This window comes from Elephas maximus, chromosome X, assembly GCF_024166365.1.
Source record: "Elephas maximus indicus isolate mEleMax1 chromosome X, mEleMax1 primary haplotype, whole genome shotgun sequence".
Classification (NCBI taxonomy): Eukaryota; Metazoa; Chordata; class Mammalia; order Proboscidea; family Elephantidae; genus Elephas; species Elephas maximus.
The window spans coordinates 178,940,484-178,958,527 of NC_064846.1; the positions used below are offsets into that span (position 1 = coordinate 178,940,484).

The 18,044-nt window shown below is 41.4% G+C and overlaps 2 protein-coding genes across 2 annotated transcripts in view; both read right to left on the reverse strand.

Annotated features, from left to right (window-relative positions):
- The window catches only part of LOC126068551 (zinc finger protein 91-like), a 146,171-nt gene that overhangs the window by 86,573 nt on the left and 41,554 nt on the right, over window positions 1–18,044 (reverse strand).
- Window positions 1–18,044, reverse strand: part of LOC126068559 (zinc finger protein 124-like) — a 146,149-nt gene that overhangs the window by 30,124 nt on the left and 97,981 nt on the right. Inside the window, exon 2 of the mRNA XM_049871225.1 lies at window positions 14,096–14,222. Within this exon, the coding sequence (XP_049727182.1) occupies window positions 14,096–14,222 (127 nt within the window). The remainder of the gene's footprint in view (window positions 1–14,095; window positions 14,223–18,044) is intronic.

The following is an 18,044-nucleotide window of genomic DNA, read 5'->3' on the forward strand; positions in this document are numbered from 1 at the left end:
AGCGACGCGGCTGACAGGTGAAGTCACCAGGGGGCAGCAACTGGTTTTGCAGCCAGGAGTGCGGCGTCCCAGACAGGGAACCTTGGCGCTGGGCTTTGGACTGGGAGCTGAGGAAATAACCGCGGCTTCTGAGACAGTGCAAGCACAGGACAGGGGCCTGACCCTCGGGGGCAATCTCTACCCAGCAAGCGCACAGTCGACATGCCCCTCGGGAATCTCAGACAAAACAGTCATCCCAAGCAAGATAAGTAACTTTGTCTATATTCTGGGGTGCTACTCTCTCCTATTTATCTGAACCCTCCCAACCCCTTCCCAGGCAGCTTCATTAACATTGGAATTTCCTGAGCCAGAGAGAGAACTGGGCTGCGATTTTTTTTTTCTGTCCTTTCCTTTCTTTTTTTCTTTTGGACTTTTCCTAACCCATTCTCCTGGCCTGAGAGAAGTAGCTACAAAAAACCCAGGGACCAAAAATCCTTCCCTAATTGGACTAAAAACACACAACCAGCTCCAGCCAAGCATATGTGATCCACAGTCTTGGGTTTTCATCCCTACAGGGAAGAAGGTGGCTATTATAACGAAAAGACATTTCTGATAGAGATCTGACTATAATTGTTTTAGCTGATTACTGGAAAGACAAGTTTCCAAGGTCTAATATCTCTGCATATTCAACAGAGCCCTCACTGACCCACAACAGGGAACTGAGGGCTGAAGCTCCCTCAGACCTCCTAGCCTCCAGCCTTAGGGGTTGAAGGACGGTGACACTTACCAATCTGTAGAGGTACTTGCATTGGGGGCCTAAGGTACAGCTGCAGAGCCCACCCACCAAAGTGCTTTAGGAATAGAGACACACCTACCTCACTAGCACTTGGGGGAAGCCTGTCAGCATCCTGACCCCCCTGGAGTGTGAACCCCTGCTGTTACTAGAATCTGGTGCACACAACTATCACCACCACTTCTCTAGGTGGATAGTTGACAGTCTGCACCACACACTTGGTGACACAAAATCAGATTCTACTCAAGAATACTGAATGGACTCTTAGGCTTATATATCTGATAACAGCCCAAACCAGCTGGTAAGAGGAAATAAGTGATTCAAGGGCTACAACAATCAAGACAGCGCAATCTAGTAGCCCATCTACGTATATAGAGAGAAAACAAGACTCAGTTAGCAAATATAGAATAAATCACTACAATATCTTAGTGATGGCTCGAAGACAGCAGTCGATATCAAACCACATAAAGAAGCAGACCATGATTGCTTCTACAACTCCCCAAACCAAAGAAACAAAATCTTCCCCAATGAAGATACAATCCTGGAATTGCCAGATGCAGAATATAAAAAACTCATTTACAGCATGCTTCAAGACATCAGGGATGACTTCGGAAATGAAATAAGGCGATCTACAGAAAAAGCCAAGGAACACTGATAATGCAGTGGAAGAAGTCAAAAAGATTATTCAAGAACGTAGTGGAAAAATTAATAAGTTGCAATCCATAGAGAGACTGCACTCAGAAATCCAAAAGATTAACAATAAAATTACAGAATAAGACACTGCAAGAGGAAGTCAGAGGAGTAGACTCGAGCAGTTGGAATGCAGAGTGGGAAATCTGGAGGACCAGGGAATTGACACCAATATAGCTGAAAAAAAATCAGATGTCTATCCAAGATGCTCATCGAACCCCATTTAAAGATTGATCCAAAAAGAAAATCACCAAGACATATTATCATCAAACTTGCCAAAACCAAAAAGAAAGTATTAAAAGCAGCCAGGGATAAAAGAAAGGTCTCTTACAAAGGAGAATCAATAAGAATAAGTTCAGACTACTCAGCAGAAACCATGCAGTCAAGAAGGCAATGGGATGACATATACAGAGCACTGAAGGAGAAAACCTGCCAGCCAAGGATCTTATATCCAGCAAAACTCTCTGTCAAATATGAAGGTGAATTAAAACATTTACAGATAAACACAAGCTTAGAGAATTTGCAAAAACCAAACCAAGCCTACAAGAAATACTAAAGGAAATGGGTCCGAAAACCAATACTATCACCTACCAGCACAATACAAGGTCACAGAGCAGAACATCCTGATATCAATTCAATTAGGGAAATCACAAAAACAAATTAAGATTAATTTTAAAAAGAAAAAAACGCTCAAAACAGGGAATCATTGAAGTCATTACGTAAAAGATTACAACAATCAAAAAGAGAGACTAAATACAGGTGGCATACAACTGCCATATGGAGAGGGTTACAAGGCGATATGGACAATACAAGTTAGATTTTTACTTAGAAAGATAGGGGTAAATACTAAGGTAACCACAAAGAGGTATAACAACTCCATAACTCAAAATAAAAACCAAGAAAAACATAACGACTCAGCAAACATAAATTCAACTACTATGAAAATGAGGAACACACAATTTACAAAGAAAAACGTCTCACCACAAAACAGTCAGTGGAAAAATGAAATTCTCAACAACACACATAAAAAGGCATCAAAATGACAGCACTAAGCACATACTTATCTATAATTACGCTGAATGTAAATGCACTAACCCCACCAATAAAAAGACACAGAGTCTCAGACTGGATAAAGAAACACGATCCGTCTATATGCTGCCTACAAGAGACACAAACAAACTAAAACTCAAAGGATGGAAAAAAATATATCAAGCAAACAATAAGCAAAAAAGAGCAGGAATAACAATATTAATTTCTGACAGAATAGACTTTAAAGTTAAATCGACCAGAAAGGATAAAGAAGGACACTACATAATGATTAAAGGGACAATTGACCAGGAAGATATAACCATATTAAATATTTATGCACCCAATGACAGGGCTGCAAGATACATAAAACAAACTTTAACAGAACGGAAAAGTGAGATAGACACCTCCACAATTATAGTAGGAGACTTCCACACTCCACCTTCAGAGAAGGACAGGACATCCAGTAAGAAGCTCAACAGAGACACGGAAAACCTAATTGCTACAATCAACTACCTTGATCTTATTGACTCATACAGAACACTCTACCCAACAGCTGCAAAGTATACTTTTTTTTCTAGCGCACATGGAACATTCTCTAGAACAGACCACATATTAGGTCATAAAACAAACCTTTCCAGAATCCAAAACATCGAAATATTCCAAAGCATCTTCTCAGACCATAAGGCCATATAAGTGGAAGAACACACCTTGCCCATGGATAGGAAGACTTAACAGTATAAAATGTCTATTCTACCAAAAGCGATCTATACATTTAATGCAATTACAATAAAAATCCCAACAACATTCTTTAATGAGATGGAGAAACAAACCACCAACTTCATATGCAAGGGAAAGAGGCCCCAGATAAATAAGAATGACTGAAAAAGAAGAACAAAGTGGGAGGCCTTACTTTACCTGACTTTAGAATCTACTCTACCGCCACAGTAGTCAAAACAGCCTGGTACTGGTACAACAACAGATACACAGACCAATGGAACACAATTGAGAATCCAGACATAAATCCATCCACATATGAGCAGTTGATATTTGACAAAGGCCCCAAAACAGTTCAATGGGGGAAAGAGTCTTTTTAACAAATGGTGCTGGCATAACTGGATATCCATCTACAAAAAAAAAAAAGAAACAGGACCCATACCTCACTCCATGCACAAAAACTAACTCAAAATGGATCAAAGACCTAAATATCAAATCTAAAACGATAAAGATCATGGAAGAAAAAATAGGGACAATGTTAGGAGCCCTAATACAAGGCATATACAGTATACAAAACATTATTAAGAATTCAGAAGAAAAACGAGATAACTGGGAGCTCCTAAAAATCAAACACCTATGCTCATCCAAAGACTTCACCAAAAGAGTAAAAAGACCACCTACAGACTGGGAAAAAGGTTTTAGCTATGACATTTCTGATCAGCGTCTGATCTCTAAAATCTACATGATACTGCAAAAACTCAACTGCAAAGAGACAAATAACGCTATTAAAAAATGGGCAAGACATATGAATAGACACTTCACTAAAGACATTCAGGTAGCTAACAGATACATGAGGAAATGTTCACCATCATTAGCCATTACAGAAATGCAGATCAAAACTACGATGAGATTTCATCTCACTCCAACAAGGTTGGCATTAACACAAAAAGCACAAAATAATAAATGTTGGAGAGGCCGTGGAGAGATTGGAACACTTATACACTGCTGGTGGGAATGTCAAATGGTACAACCACTTTGGAAATCGTTTTGGCGCTTCCTTAATTTTTGCTTTTTAAAAGCTAGAAATAGAACTACCATACGATCCACCAATCCCACTCCTCGGAATATATCCTAGAGAAATAAGAGCCTTTACAAGAACAGATATATGCACACCCATGTTTACTGCAGCACTGTGTACAATAGCAAAAACATGGAAACAACCGAGGTGTCCATCAACAGATGAATGGATAAATTATGGTATATTCACACAATGGAATGCTAGGCATCGAAAAAGAACAGTGAGGAATCTGTGAAACATTTCATAGCATGGAGGAACCTGGAAGGCATTATGCTGAGTGAAATTAGTCAGTTGCAAAAGGACAAATATTGTATAAGACGACTATTATAAGAACTTGAGAAATAGTTTAAACTGAGAAGAAAACATTCTTTTGTGGTTATGAGAGGAGGGAGGGTGGGAGAGGGTTATTCACTAGTTAGTTGGTAGATAAGAACTACTTTAGGTGAAGGGAAAGACAACACACAGTACAGGGGAGGTTAGCATAACCGGGCTAAACCAAAAGCAGTTTCCTGAATAAACTGAATGCTTCGAAGGACAGTGTAGCAAGGGAAGAGGTTTGGGGACCATGATTTCAGGGGACATCTAAGTCAATGGGCATTAATAAAATCGATTAAGGAAACATTCTGCATCCCACTTTGAAGAGTGGCGTCTGGGGTCTTAAATGCTATTAAGCAGCCATCTAAGATGCATGAATTGGTCTCAACACACCCGCAGCAAAGGAGAATGAAGAACACCAAGGCCACACGATAACTAAGAGCCCAAGAGACAGAAAGGGCCACATGAACCAGAGACTACATCATCCTGAGACCACAAGAACTAGATGGTGCCCGGCCACAACCGATGACTGCCCTGAAAGGGAACACAACAGAGAACCCCTGAGGGAGCAGGAGAGCACTGGGATGTAGACCCCAAATTCTCATAAAAACTCCAGACTTAACGGTCTGATTGAGACTGGAAGGACCTCGGTAGTCATGGCCCCCACAGCTTTTGCTAGCCCAGGACAGGAACCATTCCTGAAGCCAAATCTTCAGACATGGCTTGGACTGGACAATGGGTTAGAGAGGGATGCTGGTGAGGAGTGAGCTTCTTGGATCAGGTGGACGCTTGAGACTATGTTGGCATCTCCTCCCTGGAGCGGAGATGAGAGGGTAGAGGGGGTTAGAAGCTGGCGAAATGGACACAAAAAGAGACAGTGGAGGGAGAGAGTGGGCTGTCTCATTAGGGGGAGAGTAATTGGGAGTGTGTAGCAAGGTGTATATAAGTTTTTATGTGAGAGACTGACTTGATTAGTAAACTTTCACTTAAACCATAATAAAAAAAAACCACTCTGGATGAAATAAAATACATCTTTCTAAAATTTAAAACAAGTAAAATATTGAGAACTTGCTGGGCACATTTTAGATGAATATGGAACGAGAGACAACAGTCAAGCGTTTCAGATGAACTTAACCAACAGGAGGCTGGCTCAGTTAGAAAACTATGGAAATGAGGTTCAGATGTACGGGCAGAAGTTGGAGTTCAGGATTCCCAAAAGTGGGAGCCATATCCATGTATCACAGGGACTACATGGCCTGGCCTGGCCGAGAGTCATTCAAAAGGAACTACTGAGCTCTGAACGTTCTAAGATTTCTGAGATTGGTAATAGTAACTCCAGCCACTAAAAATAAAAATTCCTTCGGAAGAAAAATTACATCTTCAATTGTCTCTTTAATTGAAACATCCAACATATTGACACCTGATGAGACTTTACAACAAATATATAAACAAGTCTTCCTTTTAGTTCCTATATTTTAAACGTGGTTCAAAATAAAAAGAAAACCTAAAGAATATAAAGTCTATCACAGAACAACAAATTATCAGACACACAGGGAATGAACGAGCATAGACAACAGAAACATACAAACAGATATAAAACACCAAACCTAGTCACAAATTCTGTATTTAAACATATAATTGCAAAATTAAAGGGGGTAGATAGGTTTCATATCATTCGATACACACCAGGAGATAGGTTTCATGAACTTAAAGACAGTTGTTGTTACATGCCATCGAGTCGATTCCGACTCATTGCGACCTCATGTACAACAGAACAAAACACTGTCAGGTGCTGCACCATCCTCACAATATCTGCTAAGCTTGAACCGACTACTGCAGCCTCTGTCAATCCATCTCATTGAGGGTCTTCCTCTTTTTCGCTGACCCTCTGCTTTACCAAGCGTGATGCCCTTCTCCAGGGACTGATCGCTCCGGACGACACGTCCAAAGTATGTGAGACACAGTCTCTCCATTCTTCCTTCCAGGGAGCATTCTCGTTGTGCTTCTTCCAAGACAGATTTGTTCGTTCTTTTGGCAGTCCATGGTATGTTCCATACTCTTTGCCAACACCACAATTCAAAGGCCTCAATTCTTCTTCTGTCTTTTTTATTCACCGCCCAGCTTTCAAATGCAAATTAGGCAACTGAAAACACACTGGCTTGGGTCAGGTACCCCTTAGTTCTCAGGGTGACATCTTTGCTTTTTAACACTTTCAAGAGGTCTCTTGCAGGAGATTTACCCAATGCAATGTGTCTTTTGATTTCTTGACTGCTGCTTCCATGGGTGTTGATTGTGGAACCAAATAACATGAACTTAAAGATACATACAAAAATAAACAGAATAAAGCAGAGCTATAAAAGTTGGAAAACACTGATGGAATGGAAAGAAATAGAGGATAAAGAACTCAGGGTAAGGAAAACAGAGATGGGTTAAAGAGCGTAAACCTTTTCCCCTATAATTCCCAGTGATCTTGTTTGTGGACACTATTTTTTTGTGAAAAAGTATCTTTTCTCCAGGTTCCTTCTGGATTTTTAAAAATCAATTCAATGCTTTCAATTTTATCTCACACCCTTTGTACCTCTGATTCCAGGAGTGAAGTCAGCATTAGTCTCAATGCCTAGTACTATTTCGGGGTTGATCTTCTTCCACTCTCATGTAAAATCCCTTGTTTCTTTTACTGTCTTTTATCTATACCAGCTTCTCTCCATCTTTACCTGTTGTATGCCCACCTCCCAGTCATTTACTGGACTGACTCATGACTTTCCAATCTGGCTCATCCTATTAGAAATGAAGATCCTCTCCTGCAGGAACTCAAGTCCTGCTTCCCTTGCCCAGTGGGGATGCGGTGTCACCGTGTTGCTTGTTCTTACTGTTTGGAACTGGGCACAGGCCGAAGTCCCCTGTAAGGTCAGGTAAGGAATCGTGCAGGGGTGGGGTCTATGTTCTGTACATCCCTCCCCCACTACCCTATGGAGGGGAGTCACATGTGCAGTGCCGAGGAGGGCAGCCTCCTAGCCTCCCCAAGTCAGAGGTGAGAGAAGCATATCAAAAGAGAACCCAACGAAGTAGCAGAGGTTCGTAATAACATAGGGTTACAACGTTGTAATGTGCATCAGAACGTCATTACTGTTGTTACTGTACTATCATGTTAACAATGTTTTATTCTAACCAGAAGTGTTTCTTTAAAACTTTTTAAGCACAGAAAGGTACGTCATATGGTATATTCTAAGGAAAACAGTCGACTAAACGATGTTACATATTTACAATTATACCTAACTGTTCCAACATGAAAATTCAACTTAAACACAGTTAGGAAAGGAACTCCTTCATAATCTGTGGACTGCGTATCCTATTACGAACATTTAAAAATATGATAAAATCGGAGAGAAGGAAAAGCTGTTTCCTTCAGAATTCCAATTAATAGATATAGTATTTTGGGACATTGGAACAAAAAACATCATCTGGCAAACACCACAGTAATAATGATATGTAATTATCTTTGAATACTAAAATTAGTAGGCCAAAATACAACGAAAAACAGAGTATCTGAACAGACCCAAAGTACCACTATATGAGTTATTAATTATAATAGATAAAATAGCTTACTTTACAATAGGAAAAAATGGAAAGAACGTTTCAAATATGACAAAACAGTCTGAACCAAATACAAGATGAGCATATTTAAATGCTTCCAAAATAACAGCGACAATAACGTTAAATAATATAAAGCCAACTATTCCCTGAAGCCTCATTTGTAATAGCAACGACTTTCAGAAAGGTGAAGTTTAGCTTGGACTAAGAAAGTAACAAACACCGATGAGGACAGTCCCACAATTACAATGAAACTATCATTTCTCCCAAAGGCATAAATTACTCTTAATGATCCGCTCTTTTCAGTTAGTATTGATTTCTTACTTACCAAGAAACTTTCGTCTTTCATTGCTGACTTTCAGAACTTTATCAAAATCATAACAGTAAGGACAAAACATCCCACTTTTGACATAAGAATAATCAACTCTCTGTGAGTTCTTATATGTAAAGTGGGGTCTGAGGAACAACTAAAGGCTTTCCACATTGTTTATGTTTATAGAGCCTTTCTCCATGGTGAATTCTGACATGCTTAGTGAGGTTCGAGTTCTGAAAAAACGCTTTCCCACACTCCTTACACTCATAAGGCCTCTCTCCACTGTGAGTTCTTATATGCGAGGTGAGGCTGGAGGAGTGAATAAAGGCTTTCCCACATTCCGTACATTCATAAGAGTTCTGTCCACTGTGAGTTCTTTTATGTGAAACAAGCTGGGAGGAACGAATAAAGGCTTTCCCACATTCCTTACATTCATAATGTTTCTCTCCACTGTGAGTTCTTTTATGTTTATTAAGGGATGAGTGTCAAGTAAAGGCTTTCCCACATTCCATACATTCATAAGGTTTCTCTCCACTGTGAGTTCTTTTATGTGAATTGAGTTTGGAGGAAAGAAAGGCTTTCCCACATTCCGTACATGAATAAGGTTACTCTCCACTGTGAGTCCTTTTATGTGAAGTGAGGCAGGAGGAATGAATAAAGGCTTTCCCACATTCCGTACATTCATAAGGCCTCACTCCGTTGTGAGTTCTTTCATGCTTATAGAGGGTTGCATAACAAAGCTTTCCCAAAATGCGTACATTTGTAAGGTTTCTGTCCACTGTGAGTTCTCTTATGTGAAGTGAGGTGGGAGGAATGAACAAAGGCTCTCCCACAATGCGTATATTCGTAAGGTTTCTCTCCACTGTGAGTTCTCTTATGTGAAGTGACATTGGAGCAATGAACAAAGGCTTTCCCACAGTCCTTACATTTGTAACACCTCTCTCCACTGTGAGTTCTTTTATGTACATTGAGGACTGAGGAATAACGAAAGACTTTCCCACATTCCGTACATTCATAAGGCCTCATTCCATGGTGAGTATTTTTATGCCTAGTGAGGGCTGAGGAAAAACGAAAGGCTTTCCCACATTGCGTACATTCATAAGGTTTCTCTCCACTGTGAGTTCTTTTATGTTTAGTGAGGCCAGAGGAACGAATAAAGGCTTTCCCACATTCCTTACATTCATGAGGCCTCTCTCCACTGTGAGCTCTTGTATGTGAAGCGAGCTGGGAGGAAAAAATAAAGGCTTTCCCACATTCCTTACATTCATAAGGTTTCTCTCCACTGTGAGTTCTCTTATGTGAAGTGAGGTGGGAGGAATGAACAAAGGCTCTCCCACAATGCGTACATTCGTAAGGTTTCTCTCCACTGTGAGTTCTCTTATGTGAAGTGAGATTGGAGCAATGAACAAAGGCTTTCCCACAGTCCTTACATTTGTAACGCCTCTCTCCACTGTGAGTTCTTTTATGTACACTGAGGACTGAGGAATAATGAAAGGCTTTCCCACATTCCGTACATTCATAACGCCTCACTCCATGGTGAATATTTTTATGCCTACTGAGGGCTGAGGAAAAACTAAAGGCTTTCCCACATTGTGTACATTCATAAGGTTTCTCTCCACTATGAGTTCTTTTATGTTTAGTGAGGTTGGAGGAACGAATAAAGGCTTTCCCACATTCCTTACATTCATGAGGCCTCTCTCCACTGTGAGCTCTTTTATGTGAAGCGAACTGGGAGGAAAAAATAAAGGCTTTCCCACATTCCTTACATTCATAAGGTTTCTCTCCACTGTGATTTCTCTTATGTAAAGTGAGGCTGGAGGAACGAAGAAAGGCTTTCCCACATTCCTTACATTCATAAGGTTTCTCTCCATTGTGAGCTCTTTTATGTTTACGAAGGGATGGGCGACAAGTAAAGGCTTTCCCACATTCTGTGCATTCATAAGGTTTCTCTCCACTGTGAGTTCTTTTATGCGCAGTGAGGTAGGAGGAACAACTAAAGGCTTTCCCACATTGCGTACATTCATAAGGTTTCTCTCCACTGTGAGTTCTTTTATGTTTAGTGAGGTCGGAGCGATGAATAAAGGCTTTCCCACATTCCTTACATTCATGAGGCCTCTCTCCACTGTGAGCTCTTGTATGTGAAGCGAGCTGGAAGGAAAAAATAAAGGCTTTCCCACATTCCTTACATTCATAAGGTTTCTCTCCACTGTGAGTTCTTTTATGTTTATTAAGGGATGAGCGACGAGTAAAGGCTTTCCCACATTCCGTACATTCATAAGGTTTCTCTCCACTGTGAGTTATTTTATGTGAAGTGAGGCTGGAGGAATGAAGAAAGGCTTTCCCACATTCCTTACATTCATGAGGTTTCTCTCCACGGTGAGCTCTTTTATGTTCACGAAGCGATGAGCGACAAGTAAAGGCTTTCCCACATTCCGTACATTCATAAGGTTTCTCTCCACTCTGAGTTCTTTTATGTTTACTGAGGTTGGAGGAACTACTAAAGGCTTTCCCACATTCCTTACATTCATAAGGTTTCTCTCCACTGTGAGTTCTTTTATGTGAAGTGAGGTCGGAGGAACGAATAAAGGCTTTCCCACATTCCTTACATTCATGAGGCCTCTCTCCACTGTGAGCTCTTGTATATGAAGTGAGATGGGAGCAATGAATAAAGGCTTTCCCACATTCTTCACATTCATAATGCTTATCTCTGTCAGGACATTTTTTAGGTAAAATGAGGGATGAACGACTATAGATTTCACAATATTCTTTACACGCATGTTTATGACCACTCACACATGTCCAAAGTGATGACAAACTACAGAAACCTTTCCCACATTTGTTACATTCACAACATTTCTCACCAGTGAGTGTTGTCACAGGACTCTTAAGGGTTGGCATACAAATTAAGTCCTTCCCAAGTACCTTACATTTCTCGGGTTTCTTTCCATGAGGAACTCTCAAAGGAGTAGTTAGGTGAGAGGAACAGCTGCAGGATTCTCCACATTCCTTACACTGAGAGGCACTGCATCTGGTGGAAGATCTGAAATGATGGTTATATGGTGAGTGATCCATGAAGATCTTAACACACTCAGAGTATTCAAAAGAGTTTACTTCTGGAGGGTTTCTTTGGAGCACAGTAAGATCTGGAATCCAGCTGAAGATTTTCCAAGACTGAGTGCACTCATTACTTTCATGGAGGTTCTCTACTGTATGACTGCTGTTAAAAAATAGGGTGCATGGTGTTGGAAATAAATGTGTTCCCATTTCACCGTTACCAAACATAGTGAAGGTGCTTGGTTTTTGCCTGACTTATCTCAGGTTTCCTAGGTTAAATCATCTAGCAGAGACACGACTATTACTGTCACTGAATTTCTAAAATATGAGGCTTTCTGATAATTGTGTCCAAACGAAATATGTTTCAAATACCCTGTATCTCACTCATCTATTTGAATATGCTATATTATGAAAACTCCCAAAATGCATACTTTCCCATCTATGTTCATATACATAGACACCTGTATGTGTACACCTTCTCCTCATTTATCAACATGACTAAGTTCAAAACACCAGGTTGTTATGCAATTTTGGCATTATGTGAAAATGGAAGATGACGTTAGATGAGAAAATAAAGGATGACAACATCATTATGTAACTGCCAAATTACATCATTACCTAGCTAACAGACCAGTGAGAATCGTGGCCCAGTCACTCTGACACATAATCTTAACCATCACAGCCAGCAATACTTATGCCTTGCATCTCAGCATTCATTACTGCCAAATGTCCATCTTCAATGCTCAAAATAGTCGGATAGTAGACTTCTTTACCATTGTCAAATATGCAAAATGCTGGGTAAAGAGACAGTCAAAACTGAGGAGAATCTGTACATATTAGTACATTTCAAGATTTCAAAATGGTTTGTAACAGTTTAGGAATTGTCTACATAAACAAAGGCAGCATATACTTTGCACAGAAACAAAATCAGTTGCCTGTTCAATTTTCACACGAGTAGGAGAAAAACAGCAGTGCCCCACTCCAAGATGGCAGCCAGGTGTGTCACTCTGAATGTGTATCACGTTCCAATGTCCCGCCAATAATACACTCTCCCACATGGATCCCAAAAGTCTCAGGGGCCTGATGCAGGAAATTGGATTATTGGCAAGACTGTGGAGAGTGACACATATTCAATGTAGCGCAAATAGCCTCCATCCTTAAGCAGGGCACTGCTGATTGTTTCCTACTCCAGTCAAAATCTAACAGGGAATACATCTGGTTTCTACGCAATGCATACGCTGCCCCTCGTTTATGCTGGCAAGTACTGAACATTCACAAACCGGCTGAAAGTGCTAATGCACCTGCGTAAACATCTCTGTCTATACCTTAATGTCAGGACACTTTTGGTCTTTCTCCTGAGGCGCTGTTTTCTCTTGTTTGAATGACACTCACCTCAAATGTCTCCCCTGGTTTTCAGAGTGACCTATATTGCCATGCCACATGCAGATTTCTCCTAACGTGGACATCCGGGGATTATTCTTAATGTATCGCATCATTGTACATTCACTGGATATGGATAACTTTTCTCCACCGATAAGGTTTTGGGAGACTAACCCAAATATTCAAGTTGAGGTTCACAATATGAAAGAAAAAAGAAAGGAGTCAGTGGGGAAAAAGGCTGCCATGAGCAAAGAAAGACTTAGCCACATTTCACTGTTGCAGCATGTTCGCAATGGTTAAAGAACAATTTACTAGGGAATAATTCCATGAGGATTGAGAGTGATGGTGACATAAATAGGTGCAGTTACGAGAGCTGAAAACAAAAATATTGGACACAATGCGCAATGTAACATTAAAGAAGAAAAGTCTCTCTATGACCATAGTTCTGACAGGACTGCTAAGGTCAGAAAAGTAAGTTCGGGTATCTGTGAAGTAGTGTCCACAACTCAAAAGAGAATTTTTCTGGCTGACTAATTGAAATGTAATTCCATTCATATACGGCTGGTCTTTCCAAAAATTCTTGCTTTCCTGGTGCTTCCTGACACACGGGCCCTGGATGGGGCCTATCCTCACTGTACTCAGATCTTTCCTTTTTTCTCTGAGAAATCAAATGGGTATAGCTCACATGGTGCTAATGGAGAAATGCACATCATAAGGGAAGACAGTGAAGAGCAATGAGCATTTCCTCGACACTGAGACAATACTTTCCTCTTCAGGATCTCTGATGATAGACGGGTCTGACTTTATATACAGCAAAATAATCATGTTCAACTTGTAATAAATACTGTAAAACTCTCTACAAGGTCCGAAACCACCTACATCTCAATGTCCCATAGTGACCCTGAAGCCAATGCTTACACTTACAACACTTAGAAAGCCTCAGGGCTTTTAATCACAGGAGAAATGAAAACTCACCTTAGTACATAAAGAGCTTTACAGGGAATTCAGGATATGTCGGGTCCATAGACCAAGGGACCACACTTGATTTAGTTAACAATTTATTCCCATTCCTCAGCCCAAATTCTGGAGTGAAGTCAATGAGTCAAATATTTTTATTTGCTAAAGAAAGAAATAAAAAAAGAAAAGATGCCCTTCTTACCTACTGAGGTCAGGTTTCTGAAGGTTTCCATCATCACATCTCTGTAGAGTTTCCTCTCAGCAACATCCAGCAACGCCCACTCTTCCTGGCTAAAGACCACAGCCACGTCCTCAATGACCACTGAGTCCTAAAACATTCCATACATCATGGATCAGCAAGGTACCATGTACTCCAATGTGTTCAAGAATGAAGGGTACGGCTGACAGCCATGGGGAACTAAGAATTCCAAGGGATTTGACACAAAGCTCTGCGTTGTACCAAGGTTTATCTTTGGGTAGTCAGCATTCTCTTCCCTTCACTAACTACATTCACTTCCTCACTGATTGCATCCTGTCTCATATACTTTCAAGAAACAGAAATAATCTCTCCACAGTTTCACTGCAGCCCACTGCAGTCTCGTTCCTCTTTATGGTCTAAAACAGAAAACATAGCAGAACTTAGAGAAATACTCTCATGCAGACCATCACTTCCTTGTGATAAAACAATTACACTTCCTTCCATAAGACCCACCAGACATTCAACAAAACATAAAGCAAAGGGTGAAGGCAGGGTTAAAAGTATTAACAAGTGGGAAACAGCGCAGAATGGCGGTTTTTCATTTTGCCCTTCACACCCATGGGACCACTAAGGCCTGAACAAACAAACTGGCAAACCAACACCCTGAGCTGCTCATACGTTCTTGAACTCTAGGAGGTCAGAAGGTGACAGGTTCACCTATAGAAAAAAGAATGATTTTGGAGAATTATGAATTTTTACATGTCAGTCACCTATTTTTCAAAAACTCAGGTGTTCTGTCTGTCATCTGTCCTTTTTAGAAACAGGAAAAGGTAATAGAAGAGATCAAATGAGACAGAAAACAGAAGAATTCAGATCGCCACACAGTTCTCAAATGTTGACACCTGATGTAACTGTACATCAATTATTAGTGACTGCTCCCCTCAACAAATTCATACATTCCAACATAAATAGAGTCTAATGTTATAAGTTGTTGTCAGGGGCCACTGAGTCATTTCCAACTCCTAGCAACCCTACGTACAAAAGGACAAAACGCTGCCTGGTCCTGTGTCATCCCCACAATCATCGTTATGCTTGATCCCATTGTTACAGCAGCTCTGTCATTCCATCTCGTTCAGGGTCTTCCTCTTTTTTGCTCACCCTCTACTTCACCAAGCAGGATGTCCTTCTTCAGAGACTGATTCTATAATTCAAATTTATGCACCAACCACTAAGGTGAAGAAATTGAAGATTTTTATCGATTTCTGTATTCTCAACTTGATCAAACGTGCAGTCAGGATGCATTGATAATTACTGGTTGCCTGGAATGAGAAAGTTGGAAACAAAGAAGAATCGGTAGTTGGAAAATATGGCCTGGGTGACAGAAACAATGCCGGAGGTTGCATGATTGAATTTTGCAAGACACTGTCATTAGCAAAAGAAAAGGCAAATAGATAAATGGAACAGAAGAGAGAGCTCAGAAATAGACACAAATAGAGTCTTCTGATCTTTGAATAAGTACCAAAAGCAATTGAAAGGAGGAAGACTAGCCTTTTCAATAAATGTGCTAGAACACTTGTACATCCTCTAGTAAAACAAGGGAATCCAGATGGAGATCTTACACCTTTTACAAACATCAACTCAAAATGGATCAAAAACCTAAATGCCAATGTAAAACTATAAAACTCCAAGAAGACAACCTAAAACAAAACCTAGGTGATCTCCAGGTTTGGGGACGATTTTTTAGACACAACATAAAGTACTATCCATGATGGAAACACATAAATTGGACTTGGTTAAAATTAAAAAATGTTTTATTACCTACGTATTTACAACAAAATGGTTTTTTGAAAAGGAAAAACTTCTGCTCTACAAAACACAGTGTTAAGAGAATGAAGACACGCCAAAACCTAGCACATAATCTTTCCCAAACACATATATGATAAAGGATTGATATTCAAAAAAGGATCCTGAGTAGGGCAAACAGTTCATGCTCACTTGCTAATGTAAAGGTTTACAGTTCAAACCTACCCACTGGAACCATGATATAAAGTCATGGTGATCTACTCCATGGCAACAGGTTGTTGTCGGTGTATTGGTTTGTTATTCTGTGGTGGCTTGCATGTCGCTGTGATGCTGGACGCTATGTCTCTGGGTATTTCAAATACCAGCAGGGCCACCCATAGTGAATTGCTTTTAGCAGAGCTTCCAGACTATGACAGGCTGGGAAGAAAGGCCTGCAGAGGCATTTTGAAAATTAGCCAATGAAAACCCTATGAATCAGAAAAGAATGTTGACTAACAGGACTCAAACATATCCATAGATAAATCGTGATGACACAAGACCCAGCAAGGTTTCATTGCATTCCAAGTAAGGTCCCCAGGAGTCGGAGACAGCTCAATGGCAACTGACAACAGGTTAATTATTGGTAATAATTTAGAAGAGAAGATATTAGTTTAAAAAAAAAAATCTTTTGCCATCGAGATGATTCCAACTCATAGCAACACTGTAGGACAGAGTAGAACTGCCCCATAGGGTTTCCAAGGAGCAGCTTTGAACTGCTGACCTTTCGGTTAGCAGCCGAACTCTTAACCGTTGTGCCACCAGGGCTCCTAGTTGTCAAAAGGAGGTTGTCATGGATTTGACTGTGTCCCCAAACAATATGTGTCAACTTGGTTAGGCTGTGATTCCCAGTACTGTGTGGTTGTCCACCACTTTGTGATCGTGATTGTGATTTTCCTATATGTCGTAAATCTTAATCTTGCCTGTGGTTAGTCTTGCCTATGGGCAGAGGGGACCTCCTGCCAGCCACTCAATTCCCAGATGCCGGCTCTCCCCTCTAGCTGCAGTGACCTCTCAAGGGACTCCCTCTTGGGCAGCATCACTGCCATCAAACCAAACCAAACCCAACCCACTGCCGTCGAGTTGATTCCGACTCATAGCGACCCTAAGGACAGAGTAGAACTGCCCCCATAGAGTCTCCAAGGCGGATTCGAACTGCCGACCTCTTGGGTAGCAGCCTTAGCACTTAACCACTAGGCCACCAGGGTTTCCTCACTGCCATCCCTCGCGGCCAAAGCCCTCCCCACATCTTGGCCGCCAGAGCACCTGGGACGACACAAAGGTGGCCGCCACGTGGCGCCCAACAACCGGCACAACCTGGACCGACGTGGACCGCAGAGGCCGCCCGGTCGGTCGGCGTCTCAGGGCACGAGCACCCACCCACAGCAGTCGGGGGTGACAGGCTGGTCTAGGACGCCTCTGTCCTGGGCGGGGGACACAGACAGCACTTCTGGAAGGTGCCCCTGATGACCAGGACTCACGTGAGGCTGTGGGGGCGCCCTCCACGGCCCTCCCTGGCCATCACCATCAGTCTCCCCATCTGGAGGAGGACTTAAACGTTTTTGGAAATCAAGGGTGGTTACCAAGCCCCACGGGAGATGGCCCTGCAGGGGCGTCCCTAGCCACTCTGGAGGGAGACCTAGAAACACTTTCAGGAGACACATCAGCTTATGGGGTCCACGTGTGATTGTGGCTAGGACCAGAGCCCCCTCCTGGGCCTCTCGGGATGACTCCCCCCTCAAACCCAAACCCGATTCCGACTATATATAGTCACATGTATGGAAACCTAAGTATCATTTGGGTTGAGAGCCAAGGCTGCTAACCCAAACGTCAGCAGTTCGAATCCACCAGGCGCTCCTTGGAAATCGCATGGGGCAGATCTACTGTGTCCTATAGGGTCGCTAGGAGTAGGAATCGACTCCATGGCAATGAGTTTATACTCACATGTATATATGTGGTTTTATATACATATATACGGCCACATATTGTTGTTGTTAGCTGCGCTCCGGTCCGTTGTGACTCATAGAGACCCTACCTACAACAGAACAAAACACTGCTGTTCCTGAACCATGCCCACAATCATTGTTAAGCTTTTGCCCATTGTTGGAGCTAT